A 25,898-nucleotide genomic window follows, 5' to 3' on the forward strand; every position below is an offset into this window, starting at 1 on the left:
TGTATTGCAGCGAGCTGCTTCGAGCGCCTATCGGGACAACGGGATATTCCACCATTTGTAAATTTTAATCATGTGAAAATATAAAGTGGGCGCCTGGCGCCATGGGTTTCAATTCAGCTAAATGGAGATTTTTCTTTTAAATTATTGAAATTGATATTTTGCAAATTTTTTTAAAATATATCATACAAATTATTGTATTTGGCAGGTAGATATAATAAATAAAAAAACTATAATAATACAAAAAAATATATTTATGAGGTATTAGTACATTATTAAAAATGAGAAAGAATGGTAATTTTTCTATTCGTTTTTTCGTTTTTTTTCGAACATTTTAGATTTCTATTTGTATACTTGAGCGTATAAATTATTCTCAGGCGAATTAAAAGTTTTAATACATAAATTAGGGGAAAATCTTCACAATGTTTCGTAAATGGTACACTTTTCATTATTTCAAAATATGTTTTAGACACGTTTCCTTTTACAGAAAGTTCATCAAATTGAGATACAAAAACTTTTTCTAGCTTATATATAAAATAAATAAATCTTTCATTTGGACTTTTCAGACTTCCAAAACAACTGTCTTCATTATCATATGCTTTATATTTGGTAAACAAAGTAGACTTATCTAAGATTTTTGTTTTATTAGCAAATTGTATACATTTATCACATTTGTGAATTTGTAATGCTTTATTTATCAAATAACCACATACATAATTAAAACTATTTTGCAATGTTATTTTTTGATTGCGATCATCATGATCTGGAATTTCTATCGCAGCTATAGAATTCTTAGTTCTCGTAGCACTTGTCTTAGATCTGAAACTGTCACTATAGTTGGCCTTGAAAGCAAAACTCCCAAACATCCTCACAATTTATATAATCTGATTCGCATTTATTATTTAACCCTGGTTTGCAAAGAGTATTCTCAGTCATTTTTTCTAAATAACGTTTTGTTGGTAACTGAAAAATTTGTTTCATAAAATTGTAGACTTTGGGACTAGAAAAGTATAAGGTTAATGCAAACTCTTTATACTTCTGACTATATCTTCTTCCTTTTGGATTTCTATTTTTAAGGTCGGCCTGAATTTTAACAATTTCAGATAAGGGTTTGTTAAGGTACTTATCACATAAAGTTTTAAAGCATTCTTTTTTTTGTTTATAAGGAGGTGAAGCACGAGCACTTGCGAGCCGCCGCTTTAGCGATTTAATTTTGTACTGTAATTTTTTTTTTCGAGGCGTACTTGCTGTAAAACTTTGTGGAGTTTGTGTACGTTTAAACGAAGAATCCCTTCCTGAAGGCCTGACTGTATCTTCCTTTTTGGCTGCAGGAAAATCTAAAAAAAAGGAATCGAAAAAATTTTAAAAGAGGAAAGCTTTATTGCTAAAAGCACAGAAAACTCTGTGTTTTTACTAGTTGTAAATATTAGCGTAGGTACTTAAAAATCAATTACTTATTTTCCATTTCAATTAAGAAAGTTCCATCGAGACAGCCATTATCCAAACTATCTATTTGTTGAATTGGATTTGGAACTAAAATAAAAATGTGTAGTTATAGAATGTTTTGTTAATGTATAGTCGCAGATTATATAATATTTAATCGCGGTTTAGTTACAAAAAACGATCAGTATAAAATAGTTATTTACTGCTATTGTTATCTCCAAATTATTAATTACAATAATGTAATAGCGAAAATATATTTTTTATACAAAGACGCTGTTGTATGGTTAATTCGGAGTTGTTTTATTAACTATTAGGGTCAAGACACATATCGTCAAGTTACATATTGCTGTTACAAAAGTAGACCTCGTGACAAGCTTTAAAAAGAAGAAAATCATTCATCACATCATACATTTTTTTTAATATTAGAAGTTACCTCTTCCACTTATAAGTGTTTTTACTAAAAAGAGGAAAGTGCAAACCTAACAAAAAAATAAATAGATATCGTTTATTATACACAGATAAGGCACTTACCTTCTCTTTCTATAATAATGTTTCCATCAGTGTTGGTAGTAGATGAAACATTTATGGAGGAGGCTTCTAAAATAGTGTTTATTTTAATATATTCAAACATATTTCTAAGAAACGTGCTACCTGGCCCTGACAGAAGAAGAATTTTTTTTGGTGGTGCTCCATAGTGGTCATTAGAGGCATCGTCGTCGCATAAGAAAAGCGTTGGAAATGGACTTTGAAACAAACGTTTTCTTCCAGAATTATTAATAAACTTATTTTCAAAGTATTTCTCGCATAAACGGAAATTATTTAAATTTTTCCCAAGTAGATCTTGTCTGTTACAAGCTTTAAGCCAACATTTATATCTAAAAATAATTTTAACAAAAATGCGTTTAATTAAGGCTTTTCTTAATAGAATTTTGTATATACCTCCAAGGATCTTTAGGAAAATTAAAAAGCGAATACTCTCCTCCGGTCCTTGACGAACACCTCTGGTATACACATTTATATCCAGGCATTTTACAATAATGTCTTCAACAAACAAAGCGTATCGTTTAATAAAATGTCAATACAAATTAATATAAATAAATATTTAAAAATAAAGCCAACACAAAAAACTTAAACTGTAATAACTTTTGTCCGCTATCTAATGCAGTACAGAAATCACACGCGCTAACACCTTAAGATCTGACGCAAGACTAAATAAGGTGGCGGTCTCCGGCGCGGGCCACCTTATTAATTATCAAAATTGAGTCAACGGCGGAAGCGTAAGATTCGTATCTGGGAAGAGTAATCTGTGGTTAAACTATATCATTTGCTGATGATACTGCTATTTTGTTTAAGGGAGAAACATGGGAGGAATAAAAAATTCAAGCAGAAAGGGATTTTTCGCTAGTTAAAAAATGGTTTGATTTTAACTTATTAACTGTAAATCCCAACCCCAAAAAAACCAAATGCATATTATTCTCTCCCAATGATAAAACAATAAACTGTCAAGGCATAATAGTGGATAATCAAGCAATACCTGCGACAAAGACTATAAAATATTTGGGAATTATTATAGACAACAACCTCCGATGGGACCATCACATCAAATATGTTGTTCAAAAGATTAGATGTGTCATGCCAAAATTAAACTATTTGAAAGACTTCCTGTTAACGAATCAATTAAAAACTCTATATTTTTCATTAGTGCAGTCACATTGGATCTATTGAATAATTGGTTGGGGAGGAGTGCTAAACTCACATGTTACAGGTTTAGAAATAACTCAAAAATGGGCACTTAAAATTGTATTTAACAAAAGTAGGTTTTTTCCATCGGATACATTATATGGCATAAGTGGCGTCATGGATATTAGACAGCTTTTCTGTTATAGAATGCTCTTAAGATCGTTTAAGAAACCTCAAGAAAGTTTAGTTTCTAACGAAACAAACTATAATTTAAGGTCTTCAAATAAAGTTATTATTCCAAAATGCAAAAAAATGTGCGGACAGAGAAGCTGGCTATACCTAACTCCAAGACTATATAATAAAATCCCTGATGATATTAAATGTTGTGAAAGTTTTATTAGTTTTAAAAGAAAAGTGTCAGACTGGTTACTGAGGGTACTATCGCGAGAGGATTTAAACAGTTTTGTGAACCAAAAAGAAAACAAATATTAAATTATATACCCAAAGACTTATATTGAAGTGGAAAAGTGTAAGAAAGTGTCACACAAAAAGCAAAATGATTTTTGCTTTTTCGACAATACTTATGAACGTTTATTACGGTAAATTTATGGTAAAATATGTATTAATGTCGAGATTAATATTGAATTAAAATTGTATTTTACATTTGTTTAATAAACGTCCTATATATATAAATGTCTCCATTTAAATTTTAGCTAATAAATAATGGCCCAATCACTTTATTTCCTAAAATGCCTGCCCATACATTAATTTTTTGAGGGTACTGGGAATGCCCTTCTACATATGCATGAAGATTTTCATTGCTCCAATATCTACAGTTATGCTTATTAACAAATCCATTTAGATAAAATGTGCATTCATCGCTGAAGCAGATATTCTTTACATGAATAGTATTATCATTAATCGCTTCAGTCATTTTTTCACAAAACTCAACTTGCCTATCGAAATCATCGTCGGTTAACTCTTGCAATATTTTCATTTTGAATGGATGAAATTTATAAAGTTTGGCAGCAACAATTTTGCGTAATGAATTATTAGGATTTATTCCGAAATGACCCAAAACTTCAACTTGAGCGGCTTCATCCAAAATTCGCCGATGATCACGTTTTTTATTTTCAACAGATCCAGTCTCAGTAAACTTACTAACAACTAACAAGGTCCAAAACATACCTATGCGAAGTTATCTTCTCCGGATGCCTGGCATTAAACGTGACGGCAGTTTGCCGAGCACATTGGTTTTGGGCACCATAAATTAGAATAATTTCCACTTTTTCGGCTAGTGTGTAAACCATTTTGGAAGTAAAATCTTCAATTCAACCAATAAATTTTCACTATTCCAAGACTGTCACAAATGTAACTGACGGCAAAATAAATTCTTTATTTTTCTTAGCAACTATAAATAACTAAGCAAGTATAACAATAAATACAGTCCGCCTTGATTTTTAATAACAGCTTCACAGAGTTTCGGTAGTCTTCTAATTAATTTGTCCAGAGTTTCCTGAGGTATCTTGTGCCACTCTTCTTGGATGATCCTCCACAAGTCTTCTTTTGATGTGGGGCATGATTTTCGCACTTGTCTATCCAGTTTATCCCACATTAATTCGATAGGATTGAGGTCCGGTGATTGGGGAGGGGGCATACTATAACTTTCAGAAGATGTTGCCTTTGTAATTGACCTAAATTTTGTTTGCACAATTTCGACGTGTGCTTGGGGTCATTGTCATGTTGAAAGATGAAGTTTTCCCCAATTATTCGAGTACCAGAAGGAAGTAAATTGTCACTTAAAATTGTTTTGTAACCCTCTTTTCGAAGAATTCCCTCTATTCTAATTAGATCGGCCACTGCAGATCCGCCGAAACAACCCCATACCATCACTGAACCACCACCGTGTTTAACTGAGGCCACCGTACAGTTCTCAGCGACCCTTTCATTGGCATAACGCCGAACAAAAACTCGCCTCTTCGTTCCAAAAACCTCGAATTTCGACTCGTCACTCCAAAGAACTTTCTTCCAGTCATCAATGGTCCATTTTTTGTGTGATTGGGCCCACTCAAGTCTTTTCTTCTTATTAACATCCTTCAGTAGCGGTTTACAGCTAAACGTCCTTTAAGGCCGTCGTCCCACCAAAGATACACGACAGCCACGCCACATCTCCGCGATGTCGCCAGCGTGTATCTTTCGTGTCAAACCTAGTAGTCGAGAACTATCGATAGTCCCCATATTCGATAGTTATCGATAGCACGGTACTTCACATTCGATAACTATCGATAGGTTTCGATAGTAATAAAAACCATAGAGAAAATAATAAAAGGTAGCTAAATATAATAAAAAATAATCATTTATGATTTTCTCGATGGTAAAAACTAAATAAAAAACAGAATTATCAATAAACATCTGATTTTATTCCGAATCAAATGTCAAATTTTTGTGCAGAAAAGTTAGCATGTTCACATTTGTCGGATTCAATCTGGAACGGCGATCACTATTTGCCCTGCAGTACTAAATGTCCTTTCACTTTCCACTGATGTAGCAGGGATACAGAAGTACTGTTTTGCTAGCTCACCCAATGGATGTAGATCTTGACCTGAAAACTAAAATCTCATTTTATATTATATTTAAGTTAAATCTTAAAATAACTTACCTTCCAAATCGTTAAAGGATCTGTATCTTCTGGGGCATTACTTCTTTCCAAATACTGCCTCTTTGTTATTATCACATCTGTTTGAATGGACTTTACCTTATTGTCGACCCTTTCTTTCAAAAAACTAAATATTGATGTATTTTTGACATCATTGGAGTTTCTTTCAACATTTTTATCAGTTAGAACATTTTCATTTTTACTGAGAAAACCATACATTTCTTGCTCTAAAAGTAAAGATGCATTTGCGGCATTTTCTGGGCTTTGAAATGCTTCCTTTTTAAACCTCGAGTCCAAAATGGTGGCAATTTTTGTAATTGTACGAGATTCATATGGATACAAACGTTGCTTTGTGGAAATTAAAAGATTGTTGCAAAATGTTTTGCCTTCTTCAGTTGTCAACTCTGACACGCAGCTGGTTAAAAAATGCTGTATGCCAGTGCTCAATGGAACTATTAATGATATAGTGACATATTTATTCCCTGAAATAAAAATAAAAAAAGTTATTAAGGAATATTTAATCTCCTAATTTAATATAAATGACCTACCTGATATTTTTCGAGTGACTTCATTAAAACTGCTCAACATTTTTTCAATCTCTCTTAAAATAGTGATATCGTCTACAGACAAAGGTGCAGGCGCTTTCCTTAATTTTAGTAAGGCTTTTGTGAGACTGTCATTTGTTTTTAAAACTCTCTCAGTCATCAGATATGTGCTGTTCCACCTGGTAGGAACTTCTTGAAGTAATTTAAGTGGTTCCAAGCCTACAGCCTTCTGTTCTGCTTTGAATGTATCATTGGCAACATGACTTGTTCTTATAAACGTTACAATATCTTTAACCTTTTTAATTATGGGCCGAAGACAAGGAATGTCTAAGCAATCCTGCACAACTAAGTTGAGAGTGTGCGCAAAACATGGCAAATGGCATTTTTTTAATAATTCACAGGTCTTTTTCATGTTGGCGGCATTGTCGGTAACAATACACACAATTTTTTTATCAATATTCCACTCTTTAAAAATATCGTTCAATGTATCCGATAAGTTTTCAGCAGTATGATTTATACCATTGGGTAGAGGCTTTGTTGATAAAACGGCTGATTTTAATTCAAAGTCACATATATAATGACAAGTAACTGTTAAATAAGACTCCATGTTCACTGAAGTCCAAGAGTCTGAGATGATTGATACATATTCCGTAGTATCAAGTGTATTTTTAAGTTTTTCATATGCTCTTACATATTCTTGCTTAAGTAATTTTTCACTCAAAGTATATGTACTAGGTAGAGTGTATCTAGGATCCAATAAACCCACAAATTTTTTAAAGCCATTATCCTTCACAATTGTAAACGGTTGAAAATCAGCCACAATCATATAAATTAGGGCTTGATCCAATTGTTTTTTTCTTTGAGATTCATTATCATACTGCGCTGTTCTTTGGAAAAAAGGGCTTATGGACCTATTATTGGATCGAATAGAAGAACTTGATATGCTTCCCGTGTTGCTCGAAGAACTTTCAGCAGTTGACAGGCCATCAGACTCACCTGTCAAGTCAATATCTGAACTCCTACTTAATATAGGATGAAAACGTTTTAAATGATCCAATAAGTTACTTGTATTGCCACTAGTCTTATATTCATTTCCACATGTTAAACACTTTGCAAGCTTTTTGTCTGCAGACTTTTTGAAATACTTCCAAACAAATGAAACTTTTCCTTTTCCAGGAGTCCTTTGTTTGAACTTTTGGTCAGACATAGAAGAGCTCACGTTTTTGTCATTTGTTGTAGGAGAGCGTGAACGTGAACGAGAACGAGAAGTTCTGGGGGATGATGAGGTACATGGAGATGGAAAATCTTAAAATAAATTATATTAATGTTTAAATTACTCTATTATTTAGGTCAAAAAAAGTATACTTACTATTCTTTTTTTTTCTGTTTAAAAACTTATCCATTATTTTTGGTTTAGGTATTGTTTGTTAGAGTTGTTAAAATTTAACTTTTATATTCGTAGCACATAAAATACACCAAACTCCAAACCAATGACACCCTAATAAATTACAGAAAGCAAAGCACAAAAACAGGCAGAAGACCAGAGAGCAAGAACAAAATTTAATGTAAAATAATAAACATAAATAATTATCTTTTTTTAATTTATTTCTTTTCTCACTTTCTACTTCTTCTTCTTCTTCTACTTTTCCAAATCAATAATAGAGTTGAGGGCTATGGTCTGAGCAGCGACGCTTTTAAATGTTTTAAGCCCAGTTCATAAGCTCGCGATTTGCGGATAATGTTCCTATTGGTGGATTTCCTGTTTTTGGTAAATTCGAGAGCTTATGAAGTGGGCTTTACCTTTTGGATGGCAAAGCCTTAAGATTTTAAATTTGTCCGTGAAAGAGTTTTTGGCTAATTTTACCAAACGACACGACAAATAAAACTATCGATAGTTAGCGCCAACTATCGATAGTAGTCGATATTTAAAACTATCGATAGTATCGATAGTTATATCGATAGTTCTCGACCACTAGTCGAACCCATGTTTTAAAATCATTTTGTCCCCACCAACGCAGTGCCGAAGACACATCCAAAAGCGTGTCGCCGGGAAACAGGACGTGTCAGTTGCGAAGCAACATTCAAGCTGTGTGTGTTGGAATTTTTTTTTCATTTATCGAAGTTTTGTTTTTTTTGGTTATTATGGCACAACAAAATGCTGAACTGGATTTTAATGGATGTCTGTGCAGCTTATTTAATTTTTCTCAATAAAAGGATGCACACACCATTTTCTTTTTTTTGCCATTTTTTTTTTCTATTCCGCAAATACCAATACATTGCAACCACATCCTCGTCTTCACTCGATGACATTTTGAACTAAACTGAACAATTAAACGTAGGAAACACGAAACGTGTATCTTTGGTGGGGCCACTGCATGTCGTGTGAATGTGTCCAGGCGAAATCGTATCGCCTTCGCGTCGCCGTCGCGTATCTTTGGTGGGACGACGGCCTAAGACCAGCATTATAAAGTCGCCGTTTTACTGTCGAAACACTGACCGCTTTTTTACGCTCCTTGTTGATTTTGTATTGATTTCAGGGGCGGTAAGGCGTCTATTGCATTTGCTTGTATTTATAATATTTAAATCCTCCTTTGAACTTATTGCCTTTGGCCTTCCCGATCGAGGTTTGTTGCTAATAGTCCCTTCTTTGGTGAATTTCCTTATAATCACAGAACATTATAATCGACAGTCCGCCTTGGAATTCCCAAATCCGTCTAAATTTGACGGTTAGTTTTTCCAGCCTTATGAAGTTCAATGATAATACCTTTTATTTCTACCGATAACTCTTTTGTTTTAGCCATTTTAAAGAATGTTGAAAAACCAGCAAAGAAACGGTGACAATCGTCAATAAGCAAGCGAATTTATTTACCAATGTTACACAAAATCAATTCTTGAAGACTAAACACCTTTAAATGCTTCAAATTTCATCAGAAACGAGCTGTAAACAGATTAGTTTTTTAGAAGTGCTTATTTTCAATACATTGTTTGTTATTTTCAAGACTATTTTTAAATACTCAGTGTTGTTCAACGAACCATAGTTGATAGGTATGCTGTTTAAGCATATATGCAATTTAAAAAAGAGATAAAATTTAAATATAGGTATAAAGATAAGATTTTTGTATCTAATTTAAAATATTAAAAAGAATACATGGTGGGCAAATACTTTTGAGTAGTAGTATATCTTCGCAACGTTGAGACTGAGAAATGTTTGTCCCTTGCCGATCCTTAACTATCTCTATGGTCAAAGTCTCATTGTTTTGGTATTTAGAAAACACAACTTCCCTTACGAATTTGGCAATATCTGTTTCAAGTTCCTTTGATTGTCCTGCATATTTCCTTTTTTTCTGTCTTTAATCCTTTTTTTTTTTTAAATAGCATATTGTTCTATTACTATAGGCAACCCCTGTTAAAAACACTCTTTTTTGCAAAGCACTACAATCATTTGTGAACTGAGGATCATTTCTTAGATTGTTATAGACATTTAAACAAATTTGTTTGGCGTCTGTACTTAAACAATTACGTTTTAAAACTGCTTGATTTTCCCCTGTAGTTTCTACTTGCCTGGGCACTCGACGTTACACAGACCTCTGGGAGTCGTGAATGAAAAGAAGTCCCCGGCACTCTATAATCTGCTATAAGGCCTATATTGGCCCTGATATCCCACAGAATTTCAACTTATTAATTAAAGTACTGTGCGACGTACAGTCGAAGGCCTTATACAGATCACAAAAAGGTAGATCCTAAAAATTCCCCCCTCTCAAAGATAGATTTAATATTTCTATTAAAATAAAAACTCTAAATCTACTCTTTAGAGTACTATTCTCACTAGAGTTTTTAATTTTCAGTTAATTGATATTGTAGATTTAGTAAACTTAGATCATAACTTAACAAATGTTGATTCCAAAATGCCGTATTACCTATGTCAAATTGAGTACCATAAATTTTTAAGCTTAATTCAAGGCTTAATCAAAACTTAATATTATAAAACTCTCATCACGATAGATCTTTTAATTTTTTCCCACACATCCTATTTTCGATTTTCTATTCCATTAATAAACGCCGACATAAAAGACCTTAAATTAAATATATTTATGCATTAGACATTTTGACCCTATTTAAACTTCGGGATTCTTGCCAACACAATATTAAAAGCTACAGACTTTAATAGTCTTTGGCAATAAGGAATTTTTATAAATTGCGTAAAATGCTCTTATTTCTGAATAACGAGACGTCTGCATGCATTTTTGTTTTGTTGTAGGGTAATATAGATGAAACCAGAATGCAATCGGAGCAGTTACATCATAACGGAACTACGTCGATGAAAAATTTGCAGCGAAATTGGTCATTGGGCAGCACGGGATCAAGCAATTGGGCAACTCCCACACAAACTCCCAGGGCAATACGGAGTATTTCTTTCAGGTAACTTTTATGATATAATGAAAATCCCATTACATGTTATAAACGTACAAGATTAAAAACATAGTATATAGTTAATAGTAGTGATCATATAAGCTTGTGATTTTACACGTATTGCTCGTATTGCACAAACACAAATTGATGTTATCTATTTTAATAAAGCCTTAATTGTTACCAGTACGGCAGTATTTAACGCTGATTTAATTGGTGACCATCAAGCTATATTCTGTAGTATCGAGATTGCGGCACAGAGTAGGGAGATAAAAACGAAACAAATTAAACATTTCAATAAAAATGATTTTTTTAAGGACCCGAATAAAATTGTCTGGACAATGTCTACTATGTCTGTTAGACTGTTAGAAGTGGTAAATGTATTTGCGAAGCTTGTTGCCTAACCGCAATATGCAGTCTTAAATTAAGCTCGCGGACTATTTTAGACCCCTGTCAAAACCTGACAATGGTACGTTTGCATCAGAGATCGTTTTTCGACTTTGTAAAAATATAGAGCTTTGATAAGCTCAAAATCAATGCCTTTACCGGTATCTAAGTAGGTTAATCTTGTAAAAAGTGATAACTTTACTTTTGTACCCAATAAATTACTCAAAGATGAAAGAACTCTTTTAATACACCCGGCTGTCTATCGCATGACCAGGAGATCCTTATAACATCACACAATATCAATAATCTAGACGAAAAAATTCAGTATCTTACTAGTAATATTTGCTCATTATTTGATAGACATGTACCCTTTACGACGGCAAAAATTCCTAAGCCTTATACCAATAACACCTCTACAAAAGGACAAAGCGCTCCAAAAAATTTTGCTCGTGACGTCACACGTTTGGGCCATGCACTTCGGGTTGATTTTCGCGTGAATTCAGCTGTTGACGCTGCCGTTGTTCGTCCACGGAAGGCTGCCTGCAACGCTGCCAGACTTCGCAGATTGCCGTGAACGTTAGGATGATCTATTACTATCTTCTATTTTATCATTTATCTAATACCTTGTTACTTGCCAATAGGAGTTCTTTCTATATAAATCTGACAACGGCGCATCTACTAGTTGTGCCACCTGATGAAACGAGAGGTTAGGTTGTTTATATTTATGTTTGTGGTTGCCGGTATTTCTGACGAGATCCGCTGTAAACATTAGCCCATTTTTGTGTTTTTTTCTAAAATCGGAACTGTTTATTTCCGCGAAACGTGTATGTTATATTTATGTAAACTCTTCGCGTACTTTTAAATCGCAAAATCGTAATTTCGACTAATCGCATAATCGTAATTAGACTAGAAAAAAATCCTCGAAAAAAACCGGTTCTCGGTCGCGGTTTTATTTGTTTATATCAGACTTTAATACTTTAGTTCGTGTTTAATTTAAAGTATTTCTCCTAGTTCTGCTTGTAGTTAATACCAGAGTGTAAATATGCCTCAAAAGTGTTGTGTTCTGGGTTGTAACGGAAACTATAAAAATGGACCTAAAGTGCATGTCTTCGGTTTTCCTAAGGATATACCTAAATCTAAGGGGAAAATGGGTAAAAGCCATACACAGAGATGACTTTGAGCCCACAAACAACACCAAAGTATGTGAAGCTCATTTTCCTGAAGGTAGTATAATAAAGAGTACTTTATTATACATTTTATTAAACATATTAAGTTCAAGATTCCAACACAGGTAAAATTTGTATAGAATTACTAAAACCACGTCTGAAACTTAGTTTAGATGATTTATATGCAATACTTGAAGCAATAGACCTTACTATTATTACCCTGCCTTTGGAGGAAAATGTTACCAATAATGACAACCCCGACTGTGACTTAAATCCAAATATTGCTACCGAGACTGCTACCAATACCCTTGGCAATACTATTCTCAATCATGCCAAACCATCAAATGACATAAATAAAATGAAATGTGTGTTCGATTTTGTGTCAAACATACTAAAAAGTTTTAAAAACATTGAAGACAACAAAATAGTGCATTCTTTAGATTTTATTTGTGAACAGTTAGCTTTGCTTACAACTGCAAAGGAAAGGTACAGATATTCAAGTAGTACAATAATTTTGACTTCTATAATCTATGCTATTAGTCCTCATGCGTACAAGTATTTACCAGATTATGGATCCCTAATTTTACCACATCCTCAAACTATAATGGTTATGCCCGAAATGTGTTTAGTATACTAAAGGATCATGAGAGATTTGTGACACTACTTTTTGATGAAATTCATATTGACTCTTACATGGACTATAAAGGCGGTAATATCACTGGAACATCAGTCAATAATAAGTCTCTAGCTTCCTCGGCATTTACTTTTATGATTACAAGTATGTGTTCCAGCTTTAAGGAAGTAGTTAACATAGCTCGCATCTCCAAAATTACATCAGACATACTTCATAATTTTATTAAGACAATTATTGAAAATTTAGAGGAGATTGGGTGCATTGTTTTTAATAGTGTGATAATAATGCCATTAACGGGAAAGCCATTAGTCATTTTTCAACTGCAGACCAACTTAGCATTGTTTATCCTCATCCCATAGATAATCAGAGACCATTACTTTACCTATTTGACACAGTTCACTTACTTAAATGTGTATTTAATAATTGGCTTAACTCTAAACCAGACCAAAAATTTTATTTTCCTGATTTTGACACCTCAAAGAAAAAATGTGCTTCTTTTTCTGCAATTAAAAAATTACATAAACTGGAGTATACCTAAGCTTTTTAAGCTTTTAAAGTCAATATATGTATTTATGTGTATATAATAACATTTTTTACTACTTGATGAAAAAAAATACCAAATACATATGTTGAATTTTGGCGCAGATGTAGGGGAGTTGGGGTCTGCATTTAATATTACACCATAATATTTAACCTGACATTCAACCAGAACTAAAACATACCTTTCAATGTTTCCTGAACTCTATTCTATTCCTAGCATTTTTTAAAATAAGCCAAATATTGAGATATTAGCATATAAAATCCCTTGGTTTTTAAAAATCGGTGGCCCACATCGATGACGTCACGCGCCAAGCACTAAGGCCTTGTCTTTGAGTGGGTGTTGCTTATACCCCGTGGATAACTGCAAAAGTGCAGCTTTTTATAAAGGCAAAAAATAAGGCATTATCAAGTTTTAAAAAGTCTAAAAATTTAGCGAATTAGGCACATTATAGACAGATGCGTAATCTTGTGGTGAAAATGATTAGGCGAGAAAAAAGAAATTATCTGCAATTTCATCAGAACATCAGAGATAGTAAACACTTATGGAGAGCTATTAATAATCTAAGTCTAAAAAATGTCTCTAATCGTTCTATTCCTTTAAATCTTCGAGATCCAAACAAAATTATTCACTATTTTACTTCAGTTTATAGCCCGTTAGGTAGTTGCCCGAAAGCAGTCGCTTATTTTCAGAACAAGCGGTTTAAGCATGATCTAAATTTTTCATTTCGATTAGCCAAAGTTGAAGCAATTTGTAAAATAGTCTTAAACCTAAAATGAAATGCACACATTTGTAATTCAATATCAGCGTTAATGTTGCAACACTATTCCAAAGCTATCTCCACATATTACTCATATTATAAACTGTTGCCTAGAAACTGGGTATTTCCCTGGTATGTGGAAAATTTCTCTCTTAACACCCTTGGCTAAAATTAATAATCCAACTAATTTCTGCGACCTTAGACCAATTTCAACTATCCCGGTCATCGGTAAAGTTTTGGAAAAATTTATACAGCGGCAAATTTATGACTTTTTCACCTCCAATCATATTATTCCGCACAAGCAATCTGGGTGTAGAAAACAACATAGCACGACATCTGTCTTACTAAACGTTACCCAAGAGATATTTCTGCAATGGATAAAGGTGACTCCACAACACTTATAATGCTTGACTTTTCTTAAGCATTTGACACCTTGGATCTTTAAAATTGACTTTTTATAGCTTTAATAATGTTTCTTAGATCCCACTTATCCAACGGAAGGCATTGTGATCTTGGAAGATCAGACTTTTTCAAATACCAAATACATATATAACGTCTGGAGTACCTCAGGGATCTATTTTGGGACCTATTTTATTTCTGATTTGTTTAAAGTTGTAAAATACTGCCAGATAAATACCAGGGGTTCGCAGATGATATGCAAATTTATCATTCTTTTAAAGCTGAATCTTTCTAGAATTTCCTTCTTTTCCTCACAAAATAATTTAAAACTCAATCCTTCAAAGTGTTGTGTTATGTGCTTTACTTCTAAGAACAAAAAAAAATTTGCATTGGATGGTTTAAAGCTTTTTGTAGAAGCTAATCAGCTGAGTATGGTTATAAATATGATAAATTGCGGTTTAAGTTACACGTTCCTAATGTCATAAAAAAGTCATACTATTCTTTAAAGCCCTAGAACATTGAAAGGCTAGAATTAGCATTGCCGTGGAACTATGGACAGTTTGTTTGCTTGCAGCATCTCTGATCCAATGCTTATATGGAAGTTGGCAAAAAAACACACTTTCTAATATAAAAATTTGTCGCCTATTTTGACAGGCCCAAAACAATACTATTTCTCTTTTATAAAATATAAAGTATTTCTTTTTCATAAAATATGATAAGATACTCTATAAAGAAGTCAACATTAAAAGTTAACAACATCGCAACGCCGCACACAGGCGAAATTCGGGGAAAAGCCGGCCATAAATCGGAAATACCAACTTCCCAATTAAGGCCTATTCTGAGTATAATTCAATTATCTAGTTACCTGGGTATAATAAACAATTACCCTTTTGTTTTTCGTCTTGTCACTTGCAGAAATATTTTAGTTGAAAGTTGATGTTCGTGGAGACTATTTCATTGTGGTTCAAAAGCGCCTGTAAAAACTAGTAATTTAAATTTAGTTTTTCGGCAAAGTGTGGGTGAAAATTTTGTAAAGCAGCAATGGAGCCTATTGCTAGTGGTAAGTAGAATATTAAAAATTATATTAATTAAAAATATTTTTTTACTTTTTTTTATTACTGACTTTTTGAAAAGTTAACAGTTAATTTTTTTTTTAAAATTTAAATTTCTGATCTTCTGCTAAACTAAAAGTATGATTTCGCGTAATTTCCCGAATTTAAATTAGTTTTAAATTATTGCTTAATAAGTTCTTTGTAAGGTCCAATCTTAAGTTGCTGCGACAATTTGCGATCTTGACGAAAAAATATTTTTAAAGATTTGTAGTTCGGGTCCAAATTCGTATAAAATGCTATTGTAGGTCCAAAACGCAAGAAATAATTTTCTGCTACTAACTTGAAGAATAAATTAATTTTTATAAAATAAAACGTCATTTAATAGAAAATTTAATATAGAAATAAAAAAATTGCCATATGGGTTTAAAATTCAATATGGCAACCAATTTTAAATGGCAAAATCTTATGAAAAATAATTAACAAAATTACTTATTATTTCAGGGACAGCAACAAAATCTGCTTGGTTTAAAAGAAGCCAACTTGTCAGTTGGTTAGGAATTTGTCAGTCCAAGAAAAGAATGGAGCAGTGCCGTTATTTGGCAGAAAAAGTGACCTCTACCATGCGAGTTGAACGCTTGTCAGAAGAGTCTTCAAAAGTCATATATAAATGCATCGAGAAATATGACACAAAATGGTCATCAGCATCAGGAAATAAAACTGCATTTGAAAATAAAAATCGAGATTGCTTAAATATTGAGTTGGAATTTTCTTCTGCAATGAATGAAGCTCAACCAGCCGAAATGCAGGATACAACTCTATCGAGTAGAGGGAGGCCATTCACTGGATTTTTAGATTTAAGTGACCGATCAAAAAGAAGAAGAACTGAACAGATGCGAGCAGATCGAAGCTCTGAAGAACTAACATTTGCTGTTCAAATGAAGTTTAGGTCCGAAGGTAAACTGGATGAAGCAGATGTGTTAAAAAATGTTGCATTCTCATCACCAACCCGTGCATCAAAATATAAAAAATCTCTTGAAAAAGAATGTGAAATACCATTTTCAGCGGACGAAGCCTTATCGCTTTTTGTAGAGGCTAAATTGACAAAATTTCAATACAATCTTAAAAGAAATTCGGCAAAAAGCCATAGGTCAACTCTTTATCCTAATTATGAGTCAATAACTGCCGCAAAAAAAAGGTGCTACCCAGAGAACCTAAACATTTCTGAGGATGTTGCTGAAGTGCCTCTTCAAAGTTTGCTAGATCATACATCTTTAAGGTTATTTGAGTCCCTAAAAGAAGTTTTAAATTCTTTAAACCAAGAAAAATATAATAATTTAAATTTAATTTGCAAATGGGGATGTGACGGGAGTTCTGGAATGAGTCAATACAAACAGCAGTTTGCAGAGTCCAATATTTCAGATGCTAATATCTTTTTAACATCAATGGTACCAATTCAGCTCATTAACGGTGATCCGAAATCAAAAGATAAGTTTGTAATCTGGGAAGATCCCAGAACTTCCTCCACACGATTCTGTAGACCTCTTAGAGTCCAGTTTAGGCATGAAACAACAGAGTTATCAGTGAGAGAAAAGCAATATTTTGACCAACAAATTTCAGATTTGCAACCAACAAAGCTTGATATTCAAGGAAACAATGTATTTTTAAAACACATTTTATATTTTACAATGATAGATGGCAAATTGTGTAATGCTGTTACTGAAAATACTTCAACTCAGAGATGCTATTTGTGTAATCTAACATCCAAAGATTTTAACAATATCGATAAGGTTTTAAAACAGAAAATTGCTGACGAATCTAGATTTCACTTTGGTTTGTCATCTTTACATGCTTGGATTCGTTTTTTTGAGTGTTTGCTGCATCTATCTTATAAGATGGAATTTAAGCAATGGCAAGCGCGAGGCCAGGAAAACAAAGAAAAACTTGCAAATGCCAAAAAACGAATCCAAGACTTATTTTTTAAAGAAATGGGACTATTGGTTGACCGACCAAAACCTGGTTTTGGAAGTACTAATGACGCCAACACTGCTCGCCGTTTTTTTGAGAATGCTGCTAAAGCTTCGGAAATTACAGGCATTAATCAAGATTTGATATTTAGATTCAGAGTAATTTTTTTTAAAAATTTCTAGTGGTTTTCATATTAAAATCGATAGTTTTAAGGATTACTGTCATGATACGGCCAGAAAATTTGTAGAATTGTATCCGTGGTACAATATGCCAACTTCCGTGCATAAAATCTTAATGCACAGTTCTGATATAATATCATATTTTTTGGTTCCAATTGGGCAACTTCGCGAAGAAGCCCAGGAATCAAGAAATAAGGATATTAAAAGATTCAGAGAATTTCATGCACGGAAGGTTTCAAGAAAACAAAACATGGAAGATATATTTTGTAATCTCTTAATATATTCTGATCCTTTAATCTCCAATATGAAAAAATCATCTGCTAAAAAGCTTAAATAGTACCCTTTAGAAGTTTTGGCATTTTTTGATGAACCAACAATTTCTGCTGATGAAAGTGATAGTGAAGATATTGATTAATTTTAATTATTATTAAGATAAGTTAGGCTTTACTATTATTACAAAGTTATTGTTAAGTAAGCTCTGTATATACTTTACATACTTAAATATATTACTCTTAACATGTATTTTAATTGCTTATTTTTACACACAAAGCAAAGGTTACTTATAAAATTAAATAGCACAAAAACAAACAAATCACAACTTTATTTAGTAATTTATAATAAGAAATTTTATTAAACTCAGGTACTTATATTATCAAAAGTCTCAACATTTTGAATTTTATTTCAAAAATTTTCCGTATTATGAATTTTAAACTCTTAACTGCAAAATTGTTGAAATAATAACATTCTGAAATTTTTTTAAGGAAATGCGTACTTACGCAGCGCCTATGTAATGCAATAAATGAACCCAAGGAGGGCGGGATGGATTTAAAAAAATGTTTAAAATGAACGTGTTATCTTTCTTATGATTAAATATGTTTGTGGTTCATATCAGCACTACTACTATTTATGGCCGGCTTTTCCCAGATTTTCGCCTGTGTGCGCCGCTCGATCGCACTATTGATTTCACCGACACAAGTAATCTTTACCAGTGACGTCGTCAAAAAATATTTACATGATAAATATTTATTATTAATAGATAATGCTTTAAATTATACAAATATTATCGTTTATGAACTTTTATGCGTTTTTTTAACGTACTTTTAAGGCATTTTTATGGAAATTAAATATTTTGTAAGTATTATTATGAAAATGTAAATACGTTAATTATTCTCCTAGTTTTTGTACTATTCGTATATACTAATACTAGTTTTATTAATATTCTATAGTTAAAGTTGATTCGTAGGGTTTATTTAGGGTTCTACTTACGTTTGGTTTATTATTTTTATCTATAGTGTTTAGTTTTTAAGTAGTTCATATTGTTTGAGAGCCCCATTTTGGCCCCAATTTAGGTTAATTCGGTTATATTATTGTAAATCCCTGTAGTTTTAATTTTCTAGAATTTGTATACTTGCTTGCTTTGACTATCATTATGCTCCTAATATTATTGGTCTCTTTCGGCAAAAACAATGAAGATAATTCTAAATATTTCGAAACTGTTCCATCGGGTTTTAAAAAGGACGCGCTTCGTGACATTTCATTCAGTTTTAATTGTTCAGTCAGATTTACAATAACATTTAAACGACAGTCAAGGAGAGTTAGGTTAGCGTTTTTTGACGTCGACAATAAAAGTGTGTTCCCATATTTCGTTACAGTACAGGGTGTCCATTTATAAACTGACACATTTTAACTGCTTATAAGTCGAGAACGAAAAACGACAACAATGTACGGTTTTCACAGAACTTCATCAATATTTTTAAAGTTTTTTTTGACAGTGTTATCAAGTTTCAAAATTTACCTGAATTTTTTTTACAGAGCCAATTTTAGTAAATGACACATTTTTGAAAATTCTCCTACAATACATATTCGGTAATCGATGGGTCCGTTACAGTAGCCCCCCCCAGTTGTTTAAGAGCATTAATTTTTTAGCACCCTATAGCTCTCACCTAGCACTACCTAGCACCCAACTTACAGAACTAGCACCACACCCCCCAGCGAATTATAGAATATTTTCACCGGGGAGGGCTAATGTAACGCGAACCGCCCCCCCCCGTTTGTGGTATTTCCCCAAAATTTTAGCACCCGATAGCCCTCAGCTAGCACTACCTAGCACCCAACTTAGAAAGCTAGCACCACCTTCCTTAGAAAATTATAGAATATTTGAACATTTTTAGCGGTAGGGGGGAGGGGGTTCGGGTAGGGTTAATTGGCTATATCGATCGACGCTGTTCATCTTGAGATATGATTGAGACGTGTATGTTTTATTTTGTGTATTTATTGTAGAAGATAAATTCAGAGAAGAAGGCACGCGCGTCATATAAAAAAGGACAGAAAAGTGTATATTTCTTGAGATGGAAAAAGCTTGGGTGGTGTAAAAGCGAGATGGGGAATCAACGAGCTCGTTGCCGCTGATGACGCGGTGGCTTATACTCAGTTGAATTTAAATCAACAGAGGTTTTTTTAAATTTTGCCTTCATTATTTAATTTATAACCTAAATACTTTTTTGACAATATAGTTTTTCTTACTCGATGACCTTGGTTAATTTATTATTTTACAAATTATGTACAGGATGGCCCAAATTCTAATTAATAATAATTTGATGCTTAAGAAAATGACGCTAAGAAATTTAAAAAAAAAACATATATTAGCATTTTAATTCGCAGATATAGGCAGGTTGACCAAAAACGAATATCTGTTAAAAATATAACCTTGCAAACAAAACTATCTATATTATTGTTCAGAATTTTCACTTTAAATAAAATTTAATTAAAATAGTTTCCTCTGAAAAAATCAAGGAAAAAATCAATCCAGAATCAAAAATATAATTAACAGTATAATTTGTTGATTATTAAGTATATACGTTGGTATATAAGCCGCCAATTTGCTAATTTTTATTAATTCTTATAAATTATTGCTTAATTTTATTATATTTATCTTTTTCAATCTTATCATTCTCATCACCTCTCAATCTCAATCCTCAATTTGAACTAACCAATAGTCAGTTAAAGCGATATGTATAACAACTTACTTTATAGGGATAGAGAAATACGATATACGGAATACACGCAACCCGCAACACGCCGAAGCCCTGTGACCGGTCTCCCTAAATGTCAGTCAAGACGCTGGGATTCCCAGTGCTCCTCTGATTTGTTTTAGGCTTGCTTTATTAAACTTTATTTACATTTACACGCATTAACTGAAAAAGTGAAGTTGTACTTACATACCTACGTAATTTTTGTTGTGTTTAGTTGAGTCATTGGTTAAGTTGGTCATTTTTTTTTTAATTTTGTTTATCTAAGAGGTAACCGTATTAATACCAAACTAGCTGGTATCCGCTGATAGGACAAACATGTGAAGTAGTCAAAGGCAGTAAGGCTGAGCCAGTAGGTATTGATTTGTTGGGGTAATTAAAAAATTCGAAAATAAAATGGTCAAATCAAAAAACATATAGTGTTAAAAACACTTATGTATATGGTGCTTGTGCTTACTTGGTTATTTTATAAATTAACCAATAATATTAGCTATTTGTTCGAATTATTAACTCAATTATTATTTTATCGGTGTAATTTAAAGAGACCAGAAGAAATTCAGGCTAAGCAATCGAAAGGTCCGCGGCGAGACACTCAGTTTATTTTTCTTTCTTTATGAATGATCGTTATGTATTATCTAAGAACTGTTGTGTAGGCAAAAGGATAGCGCGGTCGATTTTGTCACGAAGAACCATTTTGTGTGTTTGTTTTAATATTTTTAATATTTAATATTTATTAAATAAAATTTCGTAGAGTTACTAAGCTTTTTATGCTCTATTTAACGAACTAAAACTTAGTATTTGATTGTCTTCATAATTTGTAATGAAATTTTCAAACTTACTTAGAGATCATCGTCGGTAATAAGTTTGTTACATTTGTCCTACACATGATCAAAAAAGGTGCATGCAGAAGTACGTATAACAAAAGAGCAGAGTGCTTTTTAACATAACCTAGGACAGAGCTTGCTCAAGGTCTGACTAAAATAAATGGCGAGGCTACAATCTCTGAGGTCCTAGATCATTTTTTTGGTGGAAGTATGTTTTCGGCAGAATATATAAAAAACTGCAAAAATTGTAGCTTTATGTCAATAACGAAAAAATCTTATATACCTTGTAGTCTAAACTTTAATGATTTAGAGCAGGAAATTAGCAATACTATTCCTAAAGAAAAAACTTGTATACAGTGCAAAAGTGATACCATGTGTAATAAAATATCCATAAATCCACACCTTCTAATTTTGGAACCGTTTGATGTCTTGAATAAAACAGCAGAATGTTCATTAAATAGTATTAATCAAACATTGTATATTTTTAACAAAACTTATCAACTTGGTGGAATAGTATCACATATTGGTTCAAACGTAGGGCATTTTAGAGCTTACTATGTCCGACATAACAAGCGTTTTGAACTTTATGATGACCTACAAAAAAAGAAAATTGATATATCGCCCACCACTATCATTAATATTCAAGTTTTAATTTATACTTCGTAGCTTCAGTTGCAGTGAACTAGATTAGATTCAAATTAATGCATTCTTCATTAAAATTTGATACAATACCAAAAATGTAAATATGGTTCTTATTTCTATTTTTTTTTGTTAAATAAGGATATTTAAATTTATATTAAATTTCTCAAATAACCTGTATAACTACATCATTTGTACCATTTATTTTAGTTACCAAGAATGTTAAGTTTTTTTTGTACCTACATTTGTTATTTGTTAGAATATTTCAATTCTTTTATTTTTAGCCAATTAGAAGGCTACTTTTTTTGATGTTTTACTAGTAAAGTAACTTAAATAAACGAAATTAAAAAGTGATAATTTTTCTGTCAAACATAATGTGCATTAAATAACTACTGAAACCAACTTGTTATTTTAACACATTTTTGTAATATTAAAACTTTGTCTTTAGTTGAATGTGAAATAAGAATATTTATATTTCACTCTGAAAAATATTTTTATGCATTAACGAGTTATTTTTTTCCATTTTTAGCACGAAAATTCATCCCTTCTTTTTTTCGCAAGCATTACATTACCTACATTGTCTACCCCCCACTCTCCATGCAGTAAATTTGTTCGCTAAAATTCGGTAGGGGATGAGGTGCTAACTTTGTAAGTTGGGTGCTAATTAGTGCTAGTAGTATGTTAAACCGTGTTAAAGTTTTGGAGAAATATAGAAACGGAAGGCTCGCGTTATATTAGCTCTCCCCGGTAAAAATATTCTGTAATTCCCTAGGGAAGGTGGTGCTAGCTTTCTAAGTTGGGTGCTAGGTAGTGCTAGCTAAGGGCTATCGGGTGCTAAAATTTTGGGGAAATAACACAAACGGGGGGGGCTCGCGTTACATTAGCCCCCCCCGGTAAAGATGTTCTGTAATTCGCTAGGGGAGGTGGTGCTAGCATTCTAAGTTGGGTGCTAGGTAGTGCTAGGTAAGAGATATCGAGTGCTAAAATTTTGGGGAAATAACACAAACGGGGGGGGTTCACGTTACATTAGCCCCCCCCCGGTGAAAATATTTTATAATTCGCTGGGGGGTGTGGTGCTAGCTCTGTAAGTTGGGTGCTAGGTAGTGCTAGGTGAGAGCTATAGGGTGCTAAAAAATTAATGCTTTTAAGCAACTGGGGGGGGGCTACTGTAACGGACTCGTAATTGATGAACATTTTCTGGTAATTGCCTATGTATCGCTTTAGCATGATCATAATTAAATAATTTGCGCTATCACCATGTCTATAAAAAGTATTTATTCTACGTATTAAATTACAAATATTAACAACAAAAAATTGAAGAAATTAATTTTAATTTAGAATATGACCCCCATTTTGCTCAGAACACAAATGCAGACGGATAAATAAGTTGCCGAAGGCGTTTTAGGCATTTTAGGCATTAGAAGGCATTCGCGGTGTAATTTGGTTAAAAACGTTTACTATGTTGTTGCGCAGTTCATCCAAATTTCTTGGGGTTGGATTGTAGCAGCAGTCTTTTACATATCCCCATATACAAAAATCTTAATATGAATGGTTAGATCCGGAGAATAAGGTGCCCACTCGATTGGACCTGCTCGCCCTATCCATCTGTTTCCAAAACTAATATCTAAGGAATCCCTTGCGACCCTGGAGAAGTGTGGTGATGCACTGTCTTGCTGGAAGTAGACCGTGTCTAAAATTCCTTCCTACTGAAGTTGAGGATAAAAAAATGTTTCCAACATATCGGTGTAATTGTTTCCATTAACTGTTGCTTCTTGAAAAAAAAATGGCCCATACATTTTAGATTTCGATACTGCACATCAAACGTTCAGCTTAGGAGAATCTCTTTCAAATTCGTTATACACTCGAGGATTTTCATCTCCCCAAATTCGGCAGTTATGCTTATTTATTCGACCACTGATGAGAAATGTTGCCTCATCAGACATTATTAAATTGGTATCCGGCTCATTTCTAAAAAGATCTAGTAGTGTTTCCCACATTAAATATCTTTTTTCAAGGGCGCGATTTTCTATTTTTTGGAAAGTTTGAATTTTGTAGGGTTTAAACTTAATTATTTTTAGAATTTTATGTAGTTCACTTTTTGACATATTTGTCGTTTGAGCTATCTTCCTAATAGATATTTGGTTATTGCTTAAGGACAACACTTCTTTTACCAGCAAAATATCATCCAACAGATTATCTTGTGCATTTAGGTTTGTTCTAACTTTTCTTTTAACTGTTCCCTCCTGGGAAAATTGGCGTACCCAATGAAGTATAGAATTGCGAGAAGGTGGAGCCCTTTCAAAAATTAGCCTAAATCTTCTTCTCGTCTGCGTAACTGATTTGCACTCACTAAATAATAACACGCAACGTGCTTTTTCCCGGGTGGTAAACATATTTGAACCTTTCAAAATCTTTAAAAAAATGCAAAAATATATATAGAAATCAAATTATTGGGACTGCCCAACGAATGACGTTAAAAAGATTTCACAGTAGTTAAAGCCCACAAAACAAATTGTGCACCTCCTTGACAAGCTACAATTGCTATTGTTATCACTTGATATCGAGAATATTATTTAATAGGTATTTATTGTAAGAAAATTTTCAAAAAGGTGTCATTTACTAAAATTGGCTCTGTAAAAAAAATTGTGAATTTAAGACAATTTATACATTTTCGGAAAGGGGATTTAACAGGCTTTCATGTAAAATTAAAAAGTACAGGGTGTTACGTATAAAATTTTTGAGAAATCGGCCTTTGAAAATCATCAATTTTTTTCCTCCTATTTCAGGTAAATTTTGAAGCTTGGCAACACTGTCAAAAAAAACCGCACATTGTTTTTATTTTTCGTTCTCGACTTATAAGCAGTTAAAATGTGTCAGTTTATAAATGGACACCCTGTATTATAGATTTATTAATAAGTTTTTATTATTCTTCGTTTATAACGACGGTTGTCCCTTGATATGACGTTATGACAATATCGGTATTTACTTGTGAAAAGATCGGCTTCAATCGCCTTTTTCCAAGGGTGCGGTACAAACAGCACAACTTTTTACTATCGTAACAATTCACAAAAACACTGAAATGACTTTTCCTTTTTTAACCAAAAACTAAAGAAAAAATACAGAACTTAACAAATGCGGAATGTAAACACAAAACTGTTTGTCAAGATGACTTTTGGCAAGATCACATCAACTTTTGCAGGGCGATGTTGCCATTTCAAATTTTTAGAAGCGGTTTCAGAAATAATTTAGGAATGTTTTTTTTTTGCTTTGAAGATGTTGTTTTTGCACTTAGAATAAGATATATCTATTTCTACTTTTTATTTTTAATCCAAAATCTAACATCAATAAGTTAAAATAACATTATCATATGTTTTAATATATAGCTGAAAATTTACTCTTTTGAAAATGCGTGTAAACTTGACAACAGATAATCGATGAATTTGTTTGTAGACGAAATACCCCCCTTGCTCTTGTGCACATGTTGAATTTAAACAAAGTTATTGTTTACTAATTCTAGCCTTTCAATATTCTAAGGATTCTGCCTTCAATATTATTAATTGCATCAATTATGCTCTAAATCCATAGGTAAAATATCCAT

At 32.8% G+C, this 25,898-nt stretch overlaps 2 protein-coding genes across 4 annotated transcripts in view; one reads left to right on the plus strand and one right to left on the minus strand.

The window, feature by feature from the left end:
• LOC126734685 (cytoplasmic polyadenylation element-binding protein 1) overlaps positions 1–25,898 on the plus strand; it is a 132,828-nt gene that overhangs the window by 47,526 nt on the left and 59,404 nt on the right. For all 3 annotated transcript variants that reach the window (XM_050438394.1, XM_050438396.1, XM_050438395.1), the window contains one exon: positions 10,580–10,740. In XM_050438394.1, the coding sequence (XP_050294351.1) occupies positions 10,580–10,740 (161 nt within the window). The remainder of the gene's footprint in view (positions 1–10,579; positions 10,741–25,898) is intronic.
• LOC126734684 (E3 SUMO-protein ligase ZBED1-like) lies at positions 5,585–7,816 on the minus strand. The gene is made up of 4 exons (XM_050438393.1): positions 7,691–7,816; positions 6,325–7,626; positions 5,780–6,258; positions 5,585–5,729 (listed from the first exon to the last, which is right to left on the minus strand). Exons 1-4 carry the CDS (start codon positions 7,722–7,724, stop codon positions 5,601–5,603), a joined length of 1,944 nt encoding a protein of 647 aa, XP_050294350.1. The 5' UTR covers positions 7,725–7,816; the 3' UTR covers positions 5,585–5,600.

Source organism: Anthonomus grandis, chromosome 3, assembly GCF_022605725.1.
Source record: "Anthonomus grandis grandis chromosome 3, icAntGran1.3, whole genome shotgun sequence".
Lineage (NCBI taxonomy): Eukaryota > Metazoa > Arthropoda > Insecta > Coleoptera > Curculionidae > Anthonomus > Anthonomus grandis.

Coding starts and splice junctions, on each gene's coding strand:
- LOC126734684 (XM_050438393.1), bottom strand. CDS start 7,724: ATGGATAAGTTTTTAAACAGAAAAAAAAAGAATA. Junction 6,259..6,324: donor AGTCACTCGAAAAATATCAG/GTAGGTCATTTA, acceptor TTTTTATTTCAG/GGAATAAATATGTCACTATA. Junction 5,730..5,779: donor ATCCTTTAACGATTTGGAAG/GTAAGTTATTTT, acceptor ATGAGATTTTAG/TTTTCAGGTCAAGATCTACA.